Raw genomic sequence first — 21614 nt, 5'->3', positions numbered from 1 at the left:
GTGATTTAATCAGGTGGATAGAAGTTTCCAAATTTACCCCATTGGTCCTCTCGCTGCCACACCAGTGAACCAAAGTCGTGTTTGTTAAACTCCAAGGCCCCTGTACTGTAACTTTGAATCACCTGATTGGATACAAATTTTCTAAGAAATTTTACAAACGCCACTTCAACAATTAATGATATAGTGGCTGCTTGTAATGTTTTTTTTTGTTTGTTTTTTTTTAAATCACACAGCAGACATTTTCAAAAGGATCCTTTAAACTTGTTTTTCAATCCAACATGACCAACGTGTGAATAAAAAGCAGCATTTCTGTACTCCAAATTCTTCTTACTGATTGGGTGATGTATATGATGATATTAGTATATCTAAGTTAATGTTGGTTCAGTCGGGCTCTAATAAGTAATTTTAGATCCTGTAAATTGAAAATCTTTTTGAGAACTGTTTATGCATAAAACAACCAGACATGAATTTCTGTTTTTGACTAATCCAGCAAATTAAACACATGATATTCATCATCACATTTATGCAAAAATTATGCAAATTCCCATATTACAATAGACCAGTCCCACCCATTGGTTTGCACTACCACTCACAATGGCCTAATCCAAATTTTAATGAAATAGCTGCATCGCTATAAACAGAATTAAGAAATCTCTGAGAGTTGACAACTTTTATATCCATCTCATGATATACATCATCCCATCGCCCAGTCCTCTTTCTGTGTGTATGTTGATGCCTCAGTTGACCTATGCAGGATGGGCGTGTGCAAGATGAGGAGCCAGGCATGCTTGGCAAGGATGATCCAGGCGGTGCTAATAGGCAGCTCCAGAGAAAAATGCCTCCTTTGTGTCAGTGAGATTTAATGAGTCTGTGATAGGCATCGTTGTGAGCTTGCCCTCAGAACTCCATGTAGACACAGACACTCTTTCAACAAGGAAGGCTATTGTCTGATCAAGTGATGTTTGTGTATATGTGAGTACGTGTTGTGTGTTTGCGTTAGAATATAATCTGTGGGTGGCAGTTGGCTTCATGTTTTATGGAATGAGTCTCAGTTATGCTCAGAGTTGGCAGCCAACGATAAATTTAAACAGTGATGTAAATGACTTATTTTACAAATTGCATATGGTAAATTGCACTTGATGAGATAAATGATAGAATATTAAGTGAGAATAATGAGGTGTGCATACAGATTACTCTATTTGCACGATAAAAGATACTGTTGCATATTGAGATACATGATCAAAAAAATTGTTCTTTTTTGTCATTTAGGATTTAACACAACATGTTTTTTTGTTTGGAGAGCTGTAACTAACTTATTTTCAGTATCTATTAATCTGCTTATTATTTTCTTGATTAATAGATTAATTGTTTGATCTATGATTGTGTCTTTTATCCGATCAACAGTCACAAAATAAAAGATATTCACTTACAGTGATATAAAAAGGGGAATATTGTATGTTTTTCTTCTGCTTTAGTTGTGTATCATAGTCCTTGAGAATAAACATTAGTGATTTAGTGATCATAAATATCAGTAGTACAATCCATATATATTACATTTGCTTGCCATTCACAGCAAAGTGAAACGTAAGGTTTCCTACACACAGGCTAATAGTCTAGTGCTCCTAATCTTGTTTGTTGTGTTCCAAGTATAGCCGTGCTGTGCACTGTCACACTCTGTACAGCACCGTGACCTTTCCCCATCTCTGACTCTCGTCTGTTCTCCTTCCCAGTGGCTACCATGACAACAGAGGCAAGTGCAGTGAGTGAGGCGGACACTGAGGGCAAGCAGAAGGCCAGCGGCGCCGAGCCTGAACCCGAACCAGAGAGCAAACAGAAGTCAGAAGCGGCAGCGTCCCAGCCGGTGGGGGAGCAGTCGAGCAAGAAGGCCCAGGAGCAGGCCTCTGAGCCTGGGCCTGCTGACGTAGCTACTTCCCCCGAGGAGGAGCAGCTGAAGCCTCGTACCCGGACCTCTGCTGGCAAAGGCCTGTCTCGCCTCTTTTCGTCTTTCCTCAAACGCCGCTCGCAGTGCTCTGAGGGAGAGGGGTTTGAGGCAGAGAAAGCCAGAGAGGAAAAGGCAGACAAAGAGGAAAAAACTGACAAGGCAGAAGCGGAGAAGGTGGAAGAGGTGAAAAGTGAAGAGAAAGACACAAAAGCAGAGGAGGACAAATCTGAGGTGAAAGAAGTGAAAAAGAAAGAGGAAAAAGTAGAAGAAAAAGAGGATAAAAAGAAAGAAGAAGAAAAAGTCGAGAAAAAGGGCAGTAAAAAGAAAAAGAAAGAAGCCAAGAAGAAAGTAGAGGAGAAGGATGAGGAGAAAGTGAAAAAGGACGAGGAGAAAAAGGAAGAGGAAAAGGTGAAAAAGAAAGAGGAGCAAAAAGAAGAGGAGAAAGCACAGCAGACTGTAGAAAAGAAGGAGGAAAAATTGGTGACTAAAGAAGAAGAGAAGAAGGAGACTGCTGAAGTTAAAGACAAGGGGGCAGAAGCCGGAAAGAAAGAGGAGGAAAAAATTGACAAGAAGGTGGCGAAGAAGAAAGAAAAAGAAGAAAAGATAAAGAAGAAGGAAGAGGAAAAAGCAAAGAGGAAAGCAGAGGAAGAAGAAAGGGTAAAGAAGAGAGAAGAGGAGAAGACAAAGAAGAAAGAAGAAGAAAAAGCCAGAGAGGCGGAAAAAGCAAAGAAGAAAGAGGAGGAAAAGGCCAAGAAGAAAGAGGAGGAGAAAGCGAAAGAGGAGAAGACGAAAAAGAAAGAGGAGGAGAAACCAAAGGAGGAGTTAAAAAAGAAAGAGGAGGAGAAGGAGAAAGAAGAGGCAAAGAAGACGGAAGAGGAGGAGGAAAAGACAGAGGAAAAGCAGAAGAAAGAAGAGGAAAAAGGGAAGAAAAAAGAGAAAGGGAAGAACAAAGGAAAGAAAGGGCCAAGTGAGGAGCGGGTGAAAGCGCCGATTGCTGCTCCGGAGCCTGAGCTTAAAACTGAACCAGACACTGAACAGGCTCCTGATCAGCACTCAATAAGCAGCACAGAGGCGCAGGTAAGTGTGACTGACGGATATTACCCTTCACTCAGATAAGTGATTATTTGCTTTCTTGCTTGAGTAAGATGAACATTGATACCACTCTTGTGTCAACATGAAGTCAGTTTTCTGCAGATACACAGAAAATAGAGTTTTCCTGGATATAAATTCATTCTGCAGATTTAATAGTAGTAGAGAGTTTTTTTTCCTTTCTAATGAATTTTTAATAATGTGGACAGCTTGCTCAGCCAAAGTAAGTGCTGGGTTGAGCTGAATGCCTGGTCTAAAACAAAAAGGACCCATGCTGCCTTGAACTAGAGCTAGTATCAATAAGAGTATATTTGCTGTTTACTCAAGATCTGTAGTTTTATTTATAGCACTGTCATCATTTCCAAAAATGAAGTACATCACGTCCTTTTCATCTGTATTTGACAAATGTCTTGTGTTGACTCTACCAGCCAGCTCCAGAGGAAAACAAGGAAGAAGCTGGCATAAAGAAGGAGCCTGAGGTAGTGGAAGAAGCAAAGGAGGACACAGAGAAAAAGGAGGGAGAACCAGCAGAACAGGAGAAAGAAGTCAAAGAAGAGGAAAAGGCAAAGGAGGAGGGGAAGAAGGAGGGGAAGAAGGAGAAGCCTGCAAAAGAAAAGAAGACAGAGAAGAAGACCGAGGAGGCGAAAGGCTCCAAACGTCAGAAAACCATGCAATGCAAAGTCACCTTACTGGATGACACTCAGTTTGAGTGTGAGCTTGATGTAAGAGACCTCTGAAAGTACAGTATGTTCTGTCACTCCAGTTAAACATTAAATTGTTGTGAGGACTGAAAAATACCTCTCTCCTCCGCTGTCTGTCTCTCTGCCTGTCTCTCTCTTCATCATTTAGAAACATGCTAAAGGCCAGGAACTTTTGACAAAGGTGTGTGACCATGTCAACCTGCTGGAGAAAGATTACTTTGGCCTCGCTAACTGGGAAACCCCAACCAGCAAGGTAGGCTGCTTTTTCTCCGCCGAACGAGATATTTTACATGACACTGACTAGAGAGTGGTTGTGATGAGCAGGTAGTATTTTTTTTCCTCATTTTCTGCAGACATGGTTGGAGCCCGCAAAAGAGATCCGGAAACAGGTTTCAGGTGCTGTCTATGAGTTTACTTTCAATGTGAAGTTCTACCCTCCTGATCCAGCACAGCTTACTGAAGACCTCACCAGGTGAATGCCTCTAGTGTTAAAGGAATTGTTTACCATTTTGGAAAATCTGCCAAGGCCCTTTCTATTGCCTGTTTGTTAAATATAAAGCTTGAGCAAGCAGCCAGTTAGCTTAGCTTAGCATACAGACTGAAAGCAGGGGGGCACCTATTTGCTTTAGCCTCATATTTAGCTTGCAGACATGAGAGCCTTCTCAGCCTTCTAACTTAAGAAAGCATGTATTTCTAAAAATGTTGTCACTACAGTATTGTATTATCCATCATGAAATGAAGGATAAAGTTTTTATGTCTTCATAAGTGAGCTTATTTTTTCTTTCCCATCTTTTCCAGGTACTTTCTGTGTCTCCAGCTGAGGAAGGACATTATGCATGGTGTTCTTCCCTGTTCCTTTGTCACACTATCCCTGCTGGGCTCCTACACAGCCCAGTCAGAGCTTGGGGAGTATGATCCAGAGGTCCATGGAACAGACTATGTAAAGGATCTGAACCTGGCCCCCGGGCAAAGCAAAGAGCTGGAGGACAAAGTGATGGAGCTGCACCGAACATACAGGTAATAACAGGGAATGGGCACTGATTGGAACAACATAGAGCAATCATAGAAACTGTACAGGGCTTCTGCAACTTCAGTCCTTCACATAATCCAAACAAGAAACGATATCTTTCAAAAGACTCTTCTCATTTGTGTATTTTCAGGTCAATGAGTCCAGCTCAAGCAGACATGTTGTTTCTGGAAAATGCCAAGAAACTCGCCATGTATGGAGTTGATCTGCACCAAGCCAAGGTATGGTTATGGTTCTTTTTAATTATATTACACGCTTAGAGTTTATTGTATAACTAGTGGTGCAGTTTTTTATGGAAAGTCCTCAGTTCAAGTATAGAGTATTGAAGTCCTTTCATTTTTAAATTGCGTGTCATTATTTTGCAGCTGCATGCTTGAATTACATCAGAGGCTTCCCAATTTTAATTACAAAATTGATGTCAGCCCCCTTTCCAAAAAAAGGAGAGATTAATAATATTTCAAACTCCATGACCTCAAATTCTAAGCCTTCATAGTGTGAGGAAGTCTGCCACCTAGTGGCTGTTTATTGGAAGTGCATGGTTATGGTGAGAGGATTGCAGTGATACTATTATTATACTATAATATTTTACCTGTTTCATATTGTTTTTGTTTATGCAGGATCTGGATGGTGTTTACATTACACTGGGGGTTTGCTCCAGTGCTCTGATGGTTTACAAGGACAAGCTGAGGATCAACCGTTTCCCTTGGCCCAAAGTGCTCAAGATCTCTTACAAGCGCAGCAGCTTCTTTATCAAAATCCGGCCATCAGAGGTAAATCTGAATTTACTTTTGCCATTCTGTGTGAAAAATTAACTTCTACTAATTACCTATAAATTGACTGTTGGATTTACTAATGGACTCATTTTACTAGGCCCATTCCTTCAGTCTATTTTATATTCTTTTACTGAATTTATTACTTTAGTATTAGCTTTATGATGCTATTGTTGGATTATAATCCCATTGTAGTATTTTGCATCATTTTTATCCTTTTGGCAACTGATGTGGGCCTGTAAATCCTTTGGACACATAGTATATGATATTTGGCAACAGATTTAACTTGACATCACAGCTGGGTTAATCAGTTCGAACTAGATGAATTCAAACAACAGACAATTGACAGGATTTACAGTTTGTTCATTCAACAGAGCTGTGGGAGATACATTATTTTTCATGCTGAACTGCAGAAAAATGTCCTCAACATAAGCTCACTATATTCTGACTTTGACACTATATTTGTTTCTTCATTTACAGCAAGAGCAGTATGAAAGCACAATAGGCTTCAAACTGCCCAACTACAAAGCCTCAAAGAAACTGTGGAAAGTTTGTGTTGAACACCACACCTTCTTCAGGTAAGAACAGGTTGTACTTGCTGTATACTGAATGACACCTCCCTGCCTGGCAACAGAGGTCGTTCTCGGGTTCTACCTATCCCCTTGATAATTGGCTAACTGGTCTCTGCGGCTTAATCCCTATATTGGCTCTGTGGCAGTTTAACCACAGAGGAAAAGCTGCATACCCATGGTCCTGACCTCTTCCTTGTAAGATAAAGGTCAAACCTCTTGCTAACCTTGTTACATAACAATGCCAATTTGCAGGGAATACAAAATCCTGTGATACAATGCTATATCATTTATATTTGAACCTCTGGTATGTGAATGTCACTTTGATGAAATTGTCAAATTGATTAAATGCTGGGTGAATGAAAATTAAATAACTGTATCTGTCCCTCAGGGTTTCAACAGTGGAGCCCCCCTCATCACGTCGCTTCCTCGTCTTGGGCTCGAAGTTCCGGTACAGCGGGCGTACTCAGGCCCAGACACGCCAGGCCAGTTCCATGATTGACCGCCCAGCCCCCCGCTTCACACGGTCTGCGAGCAAGAGGCTGTCCCGTAACCTGGATGGAGGTAGGTGCAAGCGTGTGAACCACTGTTGGTATCGTTGTATCGTGTGCGTCTCGTAATTAAAGCTGCTTTCTTGACTTGTTTCACTCTGGCAGCTGGAGATGACACTCTCCAGTTTCTGCAACAGCTCTCAGCATCAACCAGGTCTGAGACTGATGACTGGTCGTTTATGCTGGAATCTGACAAACCTCAGCCTTCTGTTGAATTCTCAGGTACCAGGAACTGTGTGGAAGTGCACCGGCGCTTTTTGGCATATTTGCATATTCTCACTCACAAGCAGCCTTATCGCATCATCTAACATGCCCATCCTTTCTGGCTCATTTGCTTTCATGGCCATCAACCTTTGAAGACATTGCCTTTCAGCTTTGACACAGATGGTTAAGTTGTCAGGAAAGTGACCTATTCTGACATAAGGATCATGACAACAACCTTGTACTTTCCCTGGCATGATCCCAGGGTAGCTTTGGTCACTGAAGAAAAAAAGAGAAGGTGTTTCCTCACATGTTAAACCATACATGGGCATTTCCAGTCTTGAGGCTGCTGTTCCTCTTTTTTTTTTTGGCATTTTCAGAGGTTGCTGCTTGATATATGTTACACAACGACGACTGTCATTTGCTTGTAGCTTGTATCTTTATGTTCATCGTCTTAACTGACTGACTCACTCATTGCTACTCCCGTGGCTGTCACTAAAACAGTATAAAGCTGGAACTTTAAACACTCAACTTTTATAGCCAGTTTCCTTTTTAACTGTTTTTGGTCTGAAGAATGAGAGGCATCTTTCATTCAGCTTTGTACTAACATTAGTGACTAGTCTGACACAAATACTTGGCATCTGGCTTGACCAAAAACACGCTTGAAACACTGTGAGGCGCTCACAGTGGTCGTCATCTCTCCGACAAAACATTACATAACTCCTATCACCCCGTTATCTCTTCACAGCCAGAGGAGAGTCTGACCAGGCTCTCAGTCAGTCCTGGGAGGAGGGGCAGTCTGTTCAGACAGTCACAGTAACCTGGCAGGACACTGAGACTGGGCAGGCTGGCTCTCAAACCGTCACCCAGACGGTCAGCCAGCCGTGGCAGGAGCTGGCAGCTGATGAGCAGCAGCAGAGGACAAAGGAGGACGAGTGGTCTGATCTGATGTATCGTCATCCTCCTTTCCCCTTTGTCCCACCTTTTGATTTTGTGAAAGAGCCAGGTATCTTCACTTGCAACACCTGCCAAATTGTTATTTAACAGTTTGTAATGAGGAATACTAACCCTGCAATCCCTGCAAAGTTGGATTGCATCTGGCACTGTTTATATGCTGCATTGTCCTCCAAGGCTCTTAATAGAAACTGCACTGTTCTGTTTTTTGTTTTCAGCTGTTTGCAGTTTGAGATTTAATTGAGTTTTTTCATTTGGTATGAAAGTGCTGAGTATTGCCTCTCTGATTTTGTCAGTTAAGCTCAGCTTGAGCTCATTGGATAGGCTTTTACAACCTTTGCTGAAACAGCAAGACGATTGGTTCCTGTACTTTGACCGAGTCTTCACCCTGCCTTCGCTTGAGAGTGTTGAAAAACCATGTGAGTTTCTTTTTGTGACTCTGTGCGAAAGTATGACCTGTAAACAGCCTGCATTATTAACCACACTTAAGTTTTATGTTTTATGGTTCATAGTTTCACCATCACCTCTGCTCCTCCCAGTCTCTCCCCAAGCTCAGTTCCAGCTCCAAGAGGAGGATGAGCAGGAACTGACCCGTAAGCAAGTCATTCAGGGGCTTCAGGAAAAAGTGACCTTGGTAGACAAGCTGATGGAGGCAAATCTTTTAGAAAGAACACTGAGGGAAGTGAGGGATTTGGGGGAAAGGCTCCAAGAAGTGGATGAGCTGGCAGAGAGACTTCAAGAAGTAATAGAGGAAGAATTGGGGAAGGAGGAGGTAGACAAATTAAGAGAAGAAGAAGGAGGAGGAGATTTGGAGAGGGAAAAACAAATACAAGTAGAAGGTATAACAGAAAGAGTGGTGATGAAATATGTGAGGAGGATAGAGACAGAAGAGGAGGATGAGTTGGAGGAGCAAATAAAGCAGGTGTTTTTAAAAGGCTTGTTACCTGAAGATGAAGAGGTTGAGGTGAGGAGTGTAGAAGTGGTGACAGATGAGAGTCTGTTAGATGACAGTTTGAGAGACAAGCTACGCCAGATAGAAAAGGAATGGCAAGATGAGGTAGAGGAGAAGTTTGGTTCTCCTGATGTCGTTGGCACCACCTCTGTGGTGGCATATCATAAGGTAGAGAGCAGGACTAAGAGAGTGACTATTGTAGATGAGAGGGGGCAAGAAGAGGAGGATATAGAAGACATGCAGGTACAGGCTGGTGTAACATCAGAGGAGAGGTTAGAAAAACGAGAGACATGGCGCGAGACAGAATTACTGGAGGAGGGAACTGAGAGAGAGGTCACTGAGAGGCTTCAGGCTGAGGATCAATCTCAGGTGGAAGATAAAGATGTCTGGTTCATACTTTTTGACCGCCCTCCATACAAAGCTGTTTTCCAACCACCAGGTACAGTATGTCATTATGTGAACAGCTTCAGACCTCTAGATTTTAATATCTCTTTTTCTTTTTTTGGTGTACCACTTACATTTACCATTGAACAGTCATATTTAAGTCCACAAAACCCTCTTTACATTCAACAAAAACCTGAAGTTAAAGGAGAAGTGAACATGTTTGTTCCTTGCTTGTTTTGGGTGCTCTTCCCTTTTGCTTATAAATAAAATGTGACATTTAAAGGACTGGGTTTGGTTCTGGGTTATATTCAGGTTGACTAAGTGTAGTGGAAGTAATGACAGTAAAGCTGACATAAAGTATTGGTTGATATAGATGTTCTACCGGTGCAAAAAAAGGAGGGGGTGGGGCAGGGCTCAGACACTCGTACAGCCCTCATTTTTTCCATCATGTATCCAGGCCAATTTAAGTGTTGTTTTTCAGTCATGAGCTACAGTGAGATTTTAGAGATGCTTCACTGGGGATTTGCAGTCTTAATAATAGCTATACATTGGAAGTTGTTTCTTGCAAGTTATCACTGCATGTTTAGTCCCAAGTTCAAAGATATGTCGTTACTCTCCACATTAGTTACCACTGTGGGACTTGCTCAAGTGAAAGGAGAATATATCATCTCAAAGACTGAGGTTACAACAGTTGAGGAGAAAACAGAAATTATAATAGAATAGAGGAAAATAAGAGAAGAGGAAGTATGGTGTGCACCAGAGATCTCACCACCCCAGACTGTCACAGAAAGAGCTGAATCCCTTTGTGCCTTACATTATTATATACCTTATACTGTGCTTGCAATTTGTGTTAAAACTCTTTCTATTTGTATCAGTTATCTTGGAGGGACAAGACCAGAAGGAGGCAGAAAGTTTTGTCTCTGTGGTTGGAGCTGCAGCAGATGAAGAGATTAGAGAGGTGGTTGTTGAGGAGAGAAAGATAATAGAGGAGGCACCAAGATATCTTCAAGAAATCCCACAACAACCTGTGACAGAAAGAGATGATGACTGGTTTGTGTTGCTGGATATTGTTCCCAGAGAGACATCATATGTGCCACCAGGTATTACTAAAATCTCCCGCACTGCTTCACAGCTTTATCAAAGCAAGCAATCATCCTGAGCTTTGCAGACGCTTATATTCATAAAAAAGAACATACTGTCCGCTGTGTCTGAGGAATTTTATGTCTTTTGTCATAGTTGCTGTTGTGGAACGTGCTCAAGTGTCACCAGAAGAGCGAATCTCCGTGATTGAAGTAGCAACCATTGAGCAGAGAGAAAAAAGAGTGGAGTTTGTAGTAGAGGACAGGGAGATAAAACAAGAGCTGATTGAAAAGCCAGTAGTAGCACCGCCACAGGCTGTGAGAGAGATAGAAGATGACTGGTTTGTGCTGCTGGATGTTCCCGTTAGAGAACCATCATTTGTGCCACCAGGTATTGCCAACTTTCTTTTATGCTCCTTCTGCCCCCCTCCCCCCATAATGATTTGCACACTAATTTTATTACCTTTTTGGCTTAAGTGTCTCAAAGTGTTCATTCACTCTCTTCAGTTACCATGGCAGAGTATGTTCAGGTTTATCCTGAAGAAGGCGTTTCTGCTGCCGCTAAAACAATAGCAGTGGAGTCGAGGAAGGAGGTTGTAATTGAAGAGACTGTGATGCAGAGAGAGGAAAAGAAGCTTCCCACACAAATTATTCCAGAGCTGAAAATACCCCAGCCTGTGAGAGAAAGAGATGACGACTGGTTTGTATTGCTGGATGTTATTCCCAGAGAGACGTCATACGTGCCTCCAGGTATTGCTAAAATCCCTCACACTGCTTCACAGCTTTATGAAAGCAAGCAATCATCCTGAGCTTTGGAGATGCATTTATTCTTAAATAAGAGTGTACTAGTTGTAGTGTCTGAGGATTTTTATGTCTTTTGTTGTAGTTGCTGTTGTGGAACGTGTTCAAGTGTCACCAGAAGAACGAGTCTCTCTGATTGAAGTAGCAACCCTTGAGCAGAGAGAGAAAAGAGTGGAGTTTGTAGTAGAGGACAGAGAATTAAAACGAGAGCTGATTGAAAAGCCAGTAGTAGCACCGCCACAGGCTGTGAGAGAGATAGAAGATGACTGGTTTGTGCTGCTGGATGTTCCTGTTAGAGAACCATCATTTGTGCCACCAGGTATTGCCAACTTTCTTTTGTGTTCCTTAGCTCAAAGCTTATTTTGTTGCCATTTTGGCTTACAGTGCTCATTCATTCTCTTTGTCATTAGTTACTGTGGCAGAGTATGTTCAGGTTTATCCTGAAGAAGGCGTTTCTGCTGCCGCTAAAACAATAGCAGTGGAGTTGAGGAAGGAGGTTGTAATTGAAGAGACTGTGATGCAGAGAGAGGAAAAGAAGCTTCCCACGCAAATCATTCCAGAGCTGAAAATACCCCAGCCTGTGAGAGAAAGAGATGACGACTGGTTTGTGTTGCTGGATGTTATTCCCAGAGAGACGTCATATGTGCCCCCAGGTACACCTGGCGTTCAAATCTCTTTATTATATTTTCACAGGAGACGCTTACAAATGAACCATGTGTTAAGCAAAATACTTCATTATTCCTAGGCTTCTGTCAGATTCACCACATGCAGCTGATGCTGAAGTTTAAATTCTGCTTGTTTTCAGTTTCTCTGGCAAGTGTTGAACCTCAAATTGAAGTGAAAAGCGTAGAGCAGAAGGTGCAGCAGGTTGACCAGATTAGGTGGCAGCCTTCTCAGCCACTGCCAGAGAGAGAAGATGACTGGTTTGTGCTGTTTGATGCTGTTCGTCCGTCAGGTATTCAGTTAATATATGTTTGCATTCTGTCAGAATTCACTCTGAACATTATATTTTATGACATATACTCTGTGCACATTGGTAGACTTCTGCAGCTTCTAACTTGCTTTTAGAGCTTAACATATTTGCAGTGGTAATGCTAATGTCACTCAGTTCATTTGACTCTGTTTGTGCCAGTTACCCCTGTTAAGATTATGCCGGATGTGAGGAAGACGTTTGAGGTGACAACCACAGAGACTAGAACACAGAAGAAGATGATAATTGGTGTTGACAGGAGGCAAGATGAGACACGTTTGTCTGAAATGAGACAGATCCAAATTGCACCACCGTCAGAGAGAGAAGGAGGAGATGATTGGTTTGTCCTGTTTGACATCATCCGAGAGAAGCCTGTTGTCGTGCCACCAGGTACCTCATTTTGCCAAAGGGTTTGCGTACACTGTGCTAAAAGGCCTGGGCTGTCATGCACCTGAGGCTATGAAACCTAAAATAGCTCCATCAAAAACAAATTTGCTTCAGATTTATTTACATTTATGTTTGCGTGTTAGTCGCTGTGGTTGAGCATAATGCCCATGCAGTGGCAGCTGCTGAAAGAAGGCTGCAAGATGATTGGTTTATTTTTCTGGATATGAAATAAGTTAGAATCTAAATGATTTAGTCCAGCTGTGCATACAAACATTTCTATTTTAGTATATTTTGGAACATACAGTTATTCTTTGACATTTGATCTGCCCTCCTAATTTGTGCACCTACTGTGTCTCGACTCCAGGCAGCCATTTAATTTGTCGTTTAACAGTTTTACTCAGGTTTAGTTTGGCTGTTTCACTGTAAATGCAGGTGTCCTAACTTAATCTCCACAATAATACCTGATTGTATATTTGTATTAGTCACTGTCCGTGAGCGCATCCAGTTCCCAGCAGAGGTCAGAGTTCCAACTGCTGTGGCCAAAACGAGGATTGCTATTTCCGAGACGAGACCGATGTTTGAGAAACGGATCCTGGAGGAAAGACGTCCACCCGCATATACACATGTCAATGATGATTGGTTTGTTCTGCTAGATGCTGGCCTCAAAGAGTCAGGTATTTTTTTGACCTGTTTTGCTTTGTTGTTTTGCAGATGAACAGCTAACACATGGCCACACTTTCTTCGCTCCATGAAAGGCATATTAACATTTTGCAGCCTGTTTACTCGATACGCTGACTTCTCATCACAGGGGAATGTGGCAATGCACATTCAAGGAACTCAAACTCTGCTATGTTTTGCAGATTGAAGAATTCTGTGATGCTTTCTTAATCATCATATTTCACCAGTTCAACTTCATTGAGCTTTTTAGCTCTTTGCAGCCTAACATCATCTGCCTTTGCATCCGTCATCGGATCTTAACAAGAACTAAACTGCGCTTTTGCTCTCATTCGCTTCTGGCCCACCTTGGGTTCTGTCACTTGTTTGTCCTTTATAAAAGGGAGTCAACAAAGCATTTAAGGTACATCATATCTCTGCTGTGTGCGCACTTACCTGATCAGGCTTGAGAGAGTAAGTATGATGTAGTTGTTTGCATAGATGTGCTATTGTGTGTCTTTGTATGTGAATATTCACAGTGGTATACTCCCTGGGATATTTGATCATGTCAAATGTGCATAGAATCTTATCCCTCCACAACATTTTGTGCTAAAAGATTATATTAACATTTCCATTTGGTCTGTCTTTGGCCTGTCCAGTGGTGAGCACACAGAGGGGCGCTCGTCCTGTCAGTGCTCCGGTCTTCTCCCAGGCTGCTCTGGCTGAGGCAGGGATCCCCATGGCCCCTTTCGACCAGCCCCAAACCTCCACTCCAATCAAGACCAGCCGCCAAGAGGAAAGAAAGCTGGAGGTCACCGTAGAAGCTGTGGAGCCCTCCAAAATCGAGGCTGCAGCTGAGGACAAGGTATTCAGTTTCTGTGATCACTGTTTCGGTGATGTAATTTTAGCAGAAGCCTAGACGTTCATGTGCAGGAAAAATGTAGCATTACGTATGTGTGTAAACTATGTATGCCGAATAGAATAGCTGGTGGCAGTGAAAGATCAACAAATTACTTATGATGTGTCCTCATAGTGATTGCATGGGTATTTTGATTGTAGATAAACATAACTACAAGAAGAGCTGTTTTACTGTAAATAGTTTTTAATAGTGAAAAAAGTAGCAAGCAGAGATTGTTCTCTGTGTCTGAGTGTGAACTGTGTCTCTCTTGCTGCTGTAGCCAGCAGTGTGGAGGGACCAGGGAGAAGTAGAATCGTCACTCATATCCACCATCAATGGGGACATTCAGGTTAGTGTCAGACACTGGCCTCTTGCGTGTCATCGCATAGAAGACATGTTTCCACTGTGGCTGAGCTGTGAGTGTTAAAGCTGACCAGCAGAGAATCCTAACCTGTGTCCCTCTCTCCTCCCCGGGGTAGCACAAGTCTGAGGTGACAAGCACGGAGGTGGTGCGAATGCGAAAGGTCAGATTCTTAGCCTCGTGTGTGTTTCCGTAGCCATTTCTCCGTTCTCCATTCTGATGATACCGAGCTTTTCATCCAAAAGACTAATTTCACCCTCTTCTCATGTTGTGCTTCCATACGGCTAGGTCTTAAATGAAATCCACATCAGGTTCGATGCACATACAGTATATTTTAAGAGGTAGAAAAATGTACGAATAGATAGAATACATAAGTATTGAGTAACCATAACTTTATTATAAAGAAATCATGCTTGTCTCAAGTGTGTTTTACACACATATAAGCTGTGTAAAAGTTAACAAACCATTCATTTCCTCTCATTGCTTGCTGTTGTTGTAAACCCTGGAATGCACACATGCATGATTATAGGTTAAATGCACTTTACTAAAAAAGGGGCATGATAAATGGTGTTTCACCACATTTCTGTCACTCCACCATTCTTTATTTCTTTGCTCATTATAAAAATGTAACCTTAAGTCAGTCCTCTAGAGCCTCAGGTTCTTTGCTTTGTTAGTACATTGCAGTTTGACCCCTAGGGTCACTTGTCTCCAACTATTTTGCATGCAGATTCCTCACAATTCCTCGTCTGTTGTATTAACATTTTAGTGAACTTTGTAGTATGCATGTCCAAGGTGTGGCAGTTTGATGCCAGCTTACAGGGAAACTGAAACAAACCCACACTCTTTTGTTCTTTTCATTTTTCACAGAAAAGAGCTAAGAAAATTGAGGGTGACTCAATTTATATCAGACATAGCCTTTTAATGTTGGAGGTTTGTATTCCTTCTGGAGATGTCAGTCTCTATCTAGCTGTATTTTCTTGCTCTTTGGCACACTGGCTGCTGTTTAATATCACGCTTGCATGTGGCATGATTCACACTTTCTTTGTTGTCGCATCAGTGTTAATGATTAGCTGTATATTAAATGATAAATGTGTATGCGTGTGGCAATGTAACTCTAAGCCGGTTGTTTCAGGAGAGTGCTGTTGAACCTAAAACAAATAAGTGTTAGGTCATGGTAAGGAAACTTGTTAAGGATACTGCAGTCCATAGCATCCTTAAACTGTCCCTAGTGATCAGCACTGGGAATGCAGTTGATGAGCTAAGGTCTAAGCTAATCACAGACTGCAACAGCGTTTCTAATTTTTAGTTTTTCAAGCCAGAATTCACAAGCTGTTCCATTTTTATATGATATATTTTTTTTTCCAGATCATCAGTATTCTCCTGTTCCTGCTTCTGCTTTTTCAACTTCCATCTCATTTTCTAACTTGCCAGTAATGCATTGCACTTTCTCAGCAATTATGCAAATGAAATCTTATGACCATAGAAATGAAAATCAAAATAATGATACAGTTTTGCTGTTATGTATGAAAGGAATGATGTTTGGAGAAACACTTACCATTAAGTTGCTCTTTAGCACCACAATAAGTTATGATTAATATAAACCAGAACACTTCCTGCAGTATGTTTGGTAAGATGGTTATCTGTATCTTCCAGTTGTCCATAAAGATCAACTTGATGCTAAATGTTGCCAAATCAGTGCTGCTATTGTTGCTTTTTGTTCATTTGTATTAAATGAACAGGTTTCCATTTATACCAAGGCGTCATCTCTGACAACTTGTACCATGTCTGCTACCATCACCTCTCCTGCTCTTTGATTTGCGGCCTGTTTTCACATTGTGTTTCACTGCAAGCCTAATGCTATGAAATAGCATTAACTGTGTTGTGTAGTTAATAGCCTCTACCCACTGAGATTGCCAAGTAATAATTGACTTTGATAAATCATGGCACAGACTCCTCTGAACCGTTCCTTTTATAAACCAAAGTCTGGCCTCATTAATCAGCTGAACAGACTTAATTTACATTTTGAAAAGGAGTTGCTGATAATCTATCAAGAATCCACATAATATGATCGTCTAGTTTAATTGGTCCTTTTAATTTATGTTCCTTTAGAATCAGCAATTAACACTGCTTCTGCTTATGTATTTAATCAGCAATAAATCAACAGAAATTGTGCAGAAACAGCAGAAAAGCAACATAAATCTGACTTCTTTTTTCCACTTTTCTCTATTCTCTCCTGTTTGTTAAACTCTCCCTTTCTCCCAACTATGAACATATCCTTCATCTACCCTTTCCCTTCCCATCCAACCTTCATTACCTGCTCTCATTCGTACTTGCTCCACTTGTCTCTCTACCATATTTCCTGTCACCCTCTTCCTGCACCCCGCCACCACCACCACCACATTGTCTTTCCCTTCTCAACTTTCCTCTGTATAGGAGTTCAGTAAGCCTCAGGAGGACCTGCTCAGACATCACGCCAGCATCAGTAAGCTGAAGAAGAACTTCATGGAAGCTGTCCCAGAGCCCAGGCCCAGTGAGTGGGACAAGCGCCTGTCCACACACTCTCCGTTCCGCACACTGGGAATCAATGGTCAGCCTCTGCCCAGTGCGGATGGGGTAAGTTTTACGCAGAAAAACCACCCACTGCCAAGTACTTGATTTAGTAGAACTGCATCAGTTCAGGAATTGGAGGAAATCATGTAAATTAATGACTTAAATCATTAAGATGATCACTTCCTGAACTGACTAGGCTGAATTTATATATATATTTACCTTGTCACAGTTGTTTTCCTTGGTTCTGCATCTGTCTTCTGAGATTATTATACTTGCTTGGAAAACATCACTGCACTAATGTGAGCAGTATCTGTGCATGGATTTGTAATGGGACAGAAGAACCTGAAATCATTAACATCTTGTGTTTGAGTAATTGAAGATATACAAGAGAGGTCAGGCTCTTCTAGTTGTCATTCTTGGTTCTCTGACAGTTTGAGTATAATGGATTATGTGTGCATGTGCAGACCTATTCAAGACAATAGCATGTGGTATGTGACACATGCATGTGTATGAAGAATGCAGTTTGACTTGTTGAATAGGGTCTGTACTTTTGCTCTGTCACTTAAAAAAGACTGACGTGGGCGAGGCATCTTTGGGACAAATTGAATACTCTGTGAACTTGCTTGGGTTCATCTTACCTGCATTGGATGCCTCTCAACCCTGACGTGTCCGTATTGCATGACTGACAGACCAGACTTTGAAGGTGTACTGCATGACTCAGAGATGACCACTCCTCTTGAATATTTGCACGTTCTGACGCTGAGCAGAATCGACTTTTTCCCCTCTTCTCTGTCCCTCCTCCATTGTTAAGCTTTCTACTTTTTTTTTTTTTGCTTTGCACACTTCCTTTTCATGCTGCTTTTTTACCCCTTTTTTGGCTGCTGCTCTCTCCAAGCCTTGGTTGTTTTTCCATGAAGAGACAAAGTTTCATTCACAATTGTGCCAGCAGTTTTTGTCCCACACACAATAATAACAATATACTTGTGTTGTTACTGGCATCAATAGCTATATTGCAGTTAAAATTATTGTATGAAAGCTTTTAAGTGGACCAGAAACCGATACGCCAGTCTAGTTGAGCTGCTATCACTTAAATAAACAAGTGTAATCTATTGAGGTTCACTTTGCATGCCTTTCAGGGAGACATTAATTCAAGTGCATCATAACTGTGTGGACATGAACCACTTTTACACACAGATTAATGCCCCCAAGTGTATGATATTGTCAGGATGAATTAGAGTTGCAGTGAAATACTTAATACTCAATACTTAACACTTCATACTCAAATACTGTCTGCTTAGTGGAGTGGACACACAGTGTTTATGCTCAGCCTTACAAGCCAATTTGTCTTTCTGCTTAACTGTCAGTGAAAGTAATTGTATTGTAAGACTGAGAACAAAACTTCTTCTGTGAGAGAGGAGGTAATATTTATAGGTAGCAGAAAATGTCAGTTTGCAAGTTTGACAAGCAGCAGCAGAATTTGTCCTGGTAGAGCTAATGAACCAAATAAGCTGCAGTTGGTTATGTAGATACCTGCTACAGGCTCTAAGCTACTGATATGATTCTCTAACACAGCTTAATAGTATGTCAGATTTCTGACACAACACTGCACAGGGTCTCTGCTCCAGTTTAACATCCTCAGACTAGAGGTCTAAGCTTATTCTAGCTTGACTGTCTAAGTTGACCACAGCTTACTGAGACAGTTCCTCTCTCTAAAACTATAAAACGCATCTTATTTGATAACTGCAAGTGTGGATGACTTTCTGTCTTTTCTGTGGAATGTATGACATGGAAATAAATGTTTAAAAATGCATGTTAAAATGCATGTGCCAATAACATTTCCATGCTCTGGACAGCAACAATTTCTATCAAAATCACATTTCTGTTAATATAAACACTTGTGGTATGCTGTTAGATCAAAATTAGATCAAAGTTATTGCCCAGCTCTGACTTTTAAGTTCAGTTCACTGTCGGTCATTGCAGACATTTCAAAATTCCTCCCTCTCATCTCTCTTCCCTCCTCCTCCTCCTCCTCCTCCTCCTCCCGCCCCCTCAGTTTGTCATCCGCCTCCCGCGCGGCCCCCTGCTAGACTTCTACTCCAAGCGCAGCTGAGGGGCCGTCTCGACCCTGCGGAAAACCCCCACACCAGGTGTGAGTGTGACCCGTGGAGACCGCACCTAGTCCATCTACCCATCAACCTCTAGCTTTCTCTTCTTCTTCTCCTCCTCTTCCTCCTCCTCCTTCCTCCGCCGCCTCTGCAGCATCACTTGTAGCATTCTTCATCCCTCATCCTCTGCTCCACTTGAGAAGCTGCCCCCTTCCCTCTATTTTTTTCTGGCCTCTGTGGAACAAGACCTTCATTCCTTCTGTTTCCCACTGTGGCACAGTTTCCCTGGCTTCTCCAGTCAGAAACAGACGTGCTCTCCAAAGACTGATAAGGACTGAAAATGACAATCAACCCACCACTCTTTTGCATTTTCTGTGATATTGTCTGGACTTTAAATATACCAACCAGTCAACCAATATAACTTAAGAATTGACTTTTATCTGGTTTTTAAATGTATGACCATATCACTCTGAGCCTGCTTTTATACACATTCTGAGGTGCATTTATATCGTCAGTTGTCTTAGGATATTGTCCTTGGATAAGCTGATCACTGTGATGTGATTTTTTTGTGGATACACACACACACACACACACACACACACACACACACACACACACACACACACACACACACACACACTACATACATACTTTTCCAGGACACACATGAAGTAAGCACTAACATGACTCAAAGAGTTGCATTTTAGTCTGGTTACTTTGTCATAGTAAAGTGTTTCCTGTGATAGGAGACCTCAAGGCAGCTCAGTTGTAATACATATTAACCTCTTGTCCTTCACCAGTATTTGGCAAGGCAGTATGTAGCGACTCCAAGAGATTTCTTGTTGCATGACTTTTTGACAATCAACTTTGACCAAAGAATAAAAGGCATTCCATATACAGTACATATGGCTTTTTGTTCAAGGAGCGCAGATATTGTCATTGAAATTTCATATTTTCTTTCATTATATTAAGTCCATGGTTTTACTAGCAGGGTATGTCATTTTTGTAATCCCTCACTTTTGAATGAAGATTCAAACAAAAGAAAAATCCATTTCATTCTTTCATTCTCACATACTAAATTATATTCATAAAATCTACAATATGCAGCTAAACCTGTATTCAGTATCCACTTTATTTGGTCACCTGCTGTAGCATGTGTGGTATGGAAAAGGGTAGAATGTGGCCCACTGTGATGCACATTCCTGGAATAAGCTGTGGTGTTAAAACAGTGTTGATTAGGCCACCACTGTCTCCCTATAGAACTGTAGTGCCTCATAAAATGGATACTGTTGTACATAATTTATACTTGGTTGCATATGTTTAACTTGCATGCATACATATTTATAATCTCTGTAAACTGGGTTTGTTTTACTCATCATGTCAGTAGGAAATACTTCACCTACCCATGATCACACAGTGACTATGTTTTGTCTTTTTTAGAGTGTGTGCATTAGTTCCCTATGCAATGGTTCAGAGACAAAGTCTGCTCATGGGGAAACCAGCAGCAGTCTGGGCTTGTCAGGCGCACGCAGTCCCGCTGTGTGCCACAAGAGTGAGCCCGATGGCGTCGCAGCCCACGGTGCTCCTGTTGAGGAAGAGTCGTGCGATCAGGACGGGGTTGTAGTTTTTGAGACCTCCCTGGTGCCCATCGTAGAGGTGGAGATGGCGCAGTTGCCTCCCTCCCCCGAACCCTACTGTAAAGCTTTAGATGAGACGCAGGAGGAAGACGGATCATATCCCGGAGTGTCGGAGCGCTCTAGGAGGATAGCTGGATCTTCCCCAGCCTCCTATTTCAGGAGCGATGGTCCGCAGGTCATACGCTGCTTCCAGGTAGCCTCCTGACTTCCTTAGGGTGATGCTGATTCTGTCTCTGCTTGGCCTTTGAATGATTTCAAGACTGCCACACTTGCTCACTCTTTTGCAGCACCATTGCATTAAACCTGAGAATCTGTCAAGGCAGTGTTAGTGTTGTGTGAATCCTCATAGTCAAATGTACCTGGTTGCTGCAGATGTGTTGCACAGTGGTGTGCCAAGTTCTCAACTATGGTGATGGGTCGTTTCAACACTAGCACATTCTTCTCTGCCACAAAACGTTTCTTACGCATTGACTTTACTTTCATCTTCTTGCCAACCCACTTATGGCTTGATGTTTTCCGTTTCCCTTTTCCCTCTGTAATAGCTGGTGGTGGGAAGGGGATTAACAGGGTTGTTTCCAAAAATCTTAACTGAAAAAAATTAATGAGAAGAAAGGGCTGTCGCTGTGAAAATCGATCCACACAGCAAAGGCTTGGAAGGGAAATGCATGGTGTGAAATAAAATGGTTGCTGTGAGGTGCAAAGTGTCTGGTTAAACAGCCACTCATGGGGCTATGCTGCCATCCACAGCCCCCTCTGGTGCAGACCCAGACAGTCACCATCACAGCAGTCTCCAACTCCTTACCCACTGGCATCTCCACCACAGAGGTCCCAATCGTCCCGACCAAGACCATCACCTATGAGTCTTCAAAGGTAGGGGCTCCAGCACCTGCTCAGCCCAGATCTGTCTCTGTAGCTATATTGCATGGAGGTGGCAGCACAAGCTGACCACAAGCAGGTCTGGGAGGACCAGGCCAGGGGGCTCCGAAATGAGCATGAGGCAGCAACAGCACCTTCCTTGGCTGAAGCTCAGGG

The 21614-nt window shown here is 42.1% G+C and overlaps 1 protein-coding gene across 16 annotated transcripts in view; it reads left to right on the top strand.

Annotated features, from left to right (window-relative positions):
* The window catches only part of LOC108890900 (uncharacterized), a 32910-nt gene that overhangs the window by 8883 nt on the left and 2413 nt on the right, over window positions 1-21614 (top strand). For 4 of the 16 annotated variants that reach the window (XM_051075936.1, XM_018688011.2, XM_051075935.1 and 1 more), the window contains exons 2-29: window positions 1731-3019; window positions 3460-3753; window positions 3881-3985; window positions 4086-4204; window positions 4531-4749; window positions 4893-4980; window positions 5377-5529; window positions 6010-6107; window positions 6490-6662; window positions 6755-6871; window positions 7599-7856; window positions 8101-8223; window positions 8317-9195; window positions 10016-10240; window positions 10377-10610; window positions 10727-10969; window positions 11106-11339; window positions 11431-11673; window positions 11826-11975; window positions 12153-12380; window positions 12860-13051; window positions 13691-13896; window positions 14210-14278; window positions 14409-14453; window positions 15158-15220; window positions 16724-16903; window positions 20386-20775; window positions 21330-21452. In XM_051075936.1, the coding sequence (XP_050931893.1) occupies window positions 1739-3019; window positions 3460-3753; window positions 3881-3985; window positions 4086-4204; window positions 4531-4749; window positions 4893-4980; window positions 5377-5529; window positions 6010-6107; window positions 6490-6662; window positions 6755-6871; window positions 7599-7856; window positions 8101-8223; window positions 8317-9195; window positions 10016-10240; window positions 10377-10610; window positions 10727-10969; window positions 11106-11339; window positions 11431-11673; window positions 11826-11975; window positions 12153-12380; window positions 12860-13051; window positions 13691-13896; window positions 14210-14278; window positions 14409-14453; window positions 15158-15220; window positions 16724-16903; window positions 20386-20775; window positions 21330-21452 (6732 nt within the window). In that variant the 5' untranslated portion in view covers window positions 1731-1738. Of the gene's footprint in view, window positions 1-1730; window positions 3020-3459; window positions 3754-3880; window positions 3986-4085; window positions 4205-4530; window positions 4750-4892; window positions 4981-5376; window positions 5530-6009; window positions 6108-6489; window positions 6663-6754; window positions 6872-7598; window positions 7857-8100; window positions 8224-8316; window positions 9196-10015; window positions 10241-10376; window positions 10611-10726; window positions 10970-11105; window positions 11340-11430; window positions 11674-11825; window positions 11976-12152; window positions 12381-12859; window positions 13052-13690; window positions 13897-14209; window positions 14279-14408; window positions 14454-15157; window positions 15221-16723; window positions 16904-18893; window positions 19848-20385; window positions 20776-21329; window positions 21453-21614 lie in introns of those variants that run through there. The other 12 variants (XM_018687968.2, XM_018688035.2, XM_018687975.2 and 9 more) reach the window with 12 other exon arrangements.

The sequence above is a fragment of the Lates calcarifer genome, linkage group LG15, assembly GCF_001640805.2.
Source record: "Lates calcarifer isolate ASB-BC8 linkage group LG15, TLL_Latcal_v3, whole genome shotgun sequence".
In the NCBI taxonomy this organism is placed as follows: Eukaryota; Metazoa; Chordata; class Actinopteri; family Centropomidae; genus Lates; species Lates calcarifer.
The sequence above is the reverse complement of the archived record's forward strand: the minus strand, read 5'-3'. Positions and strand labels throughout refer to the sequence as shown.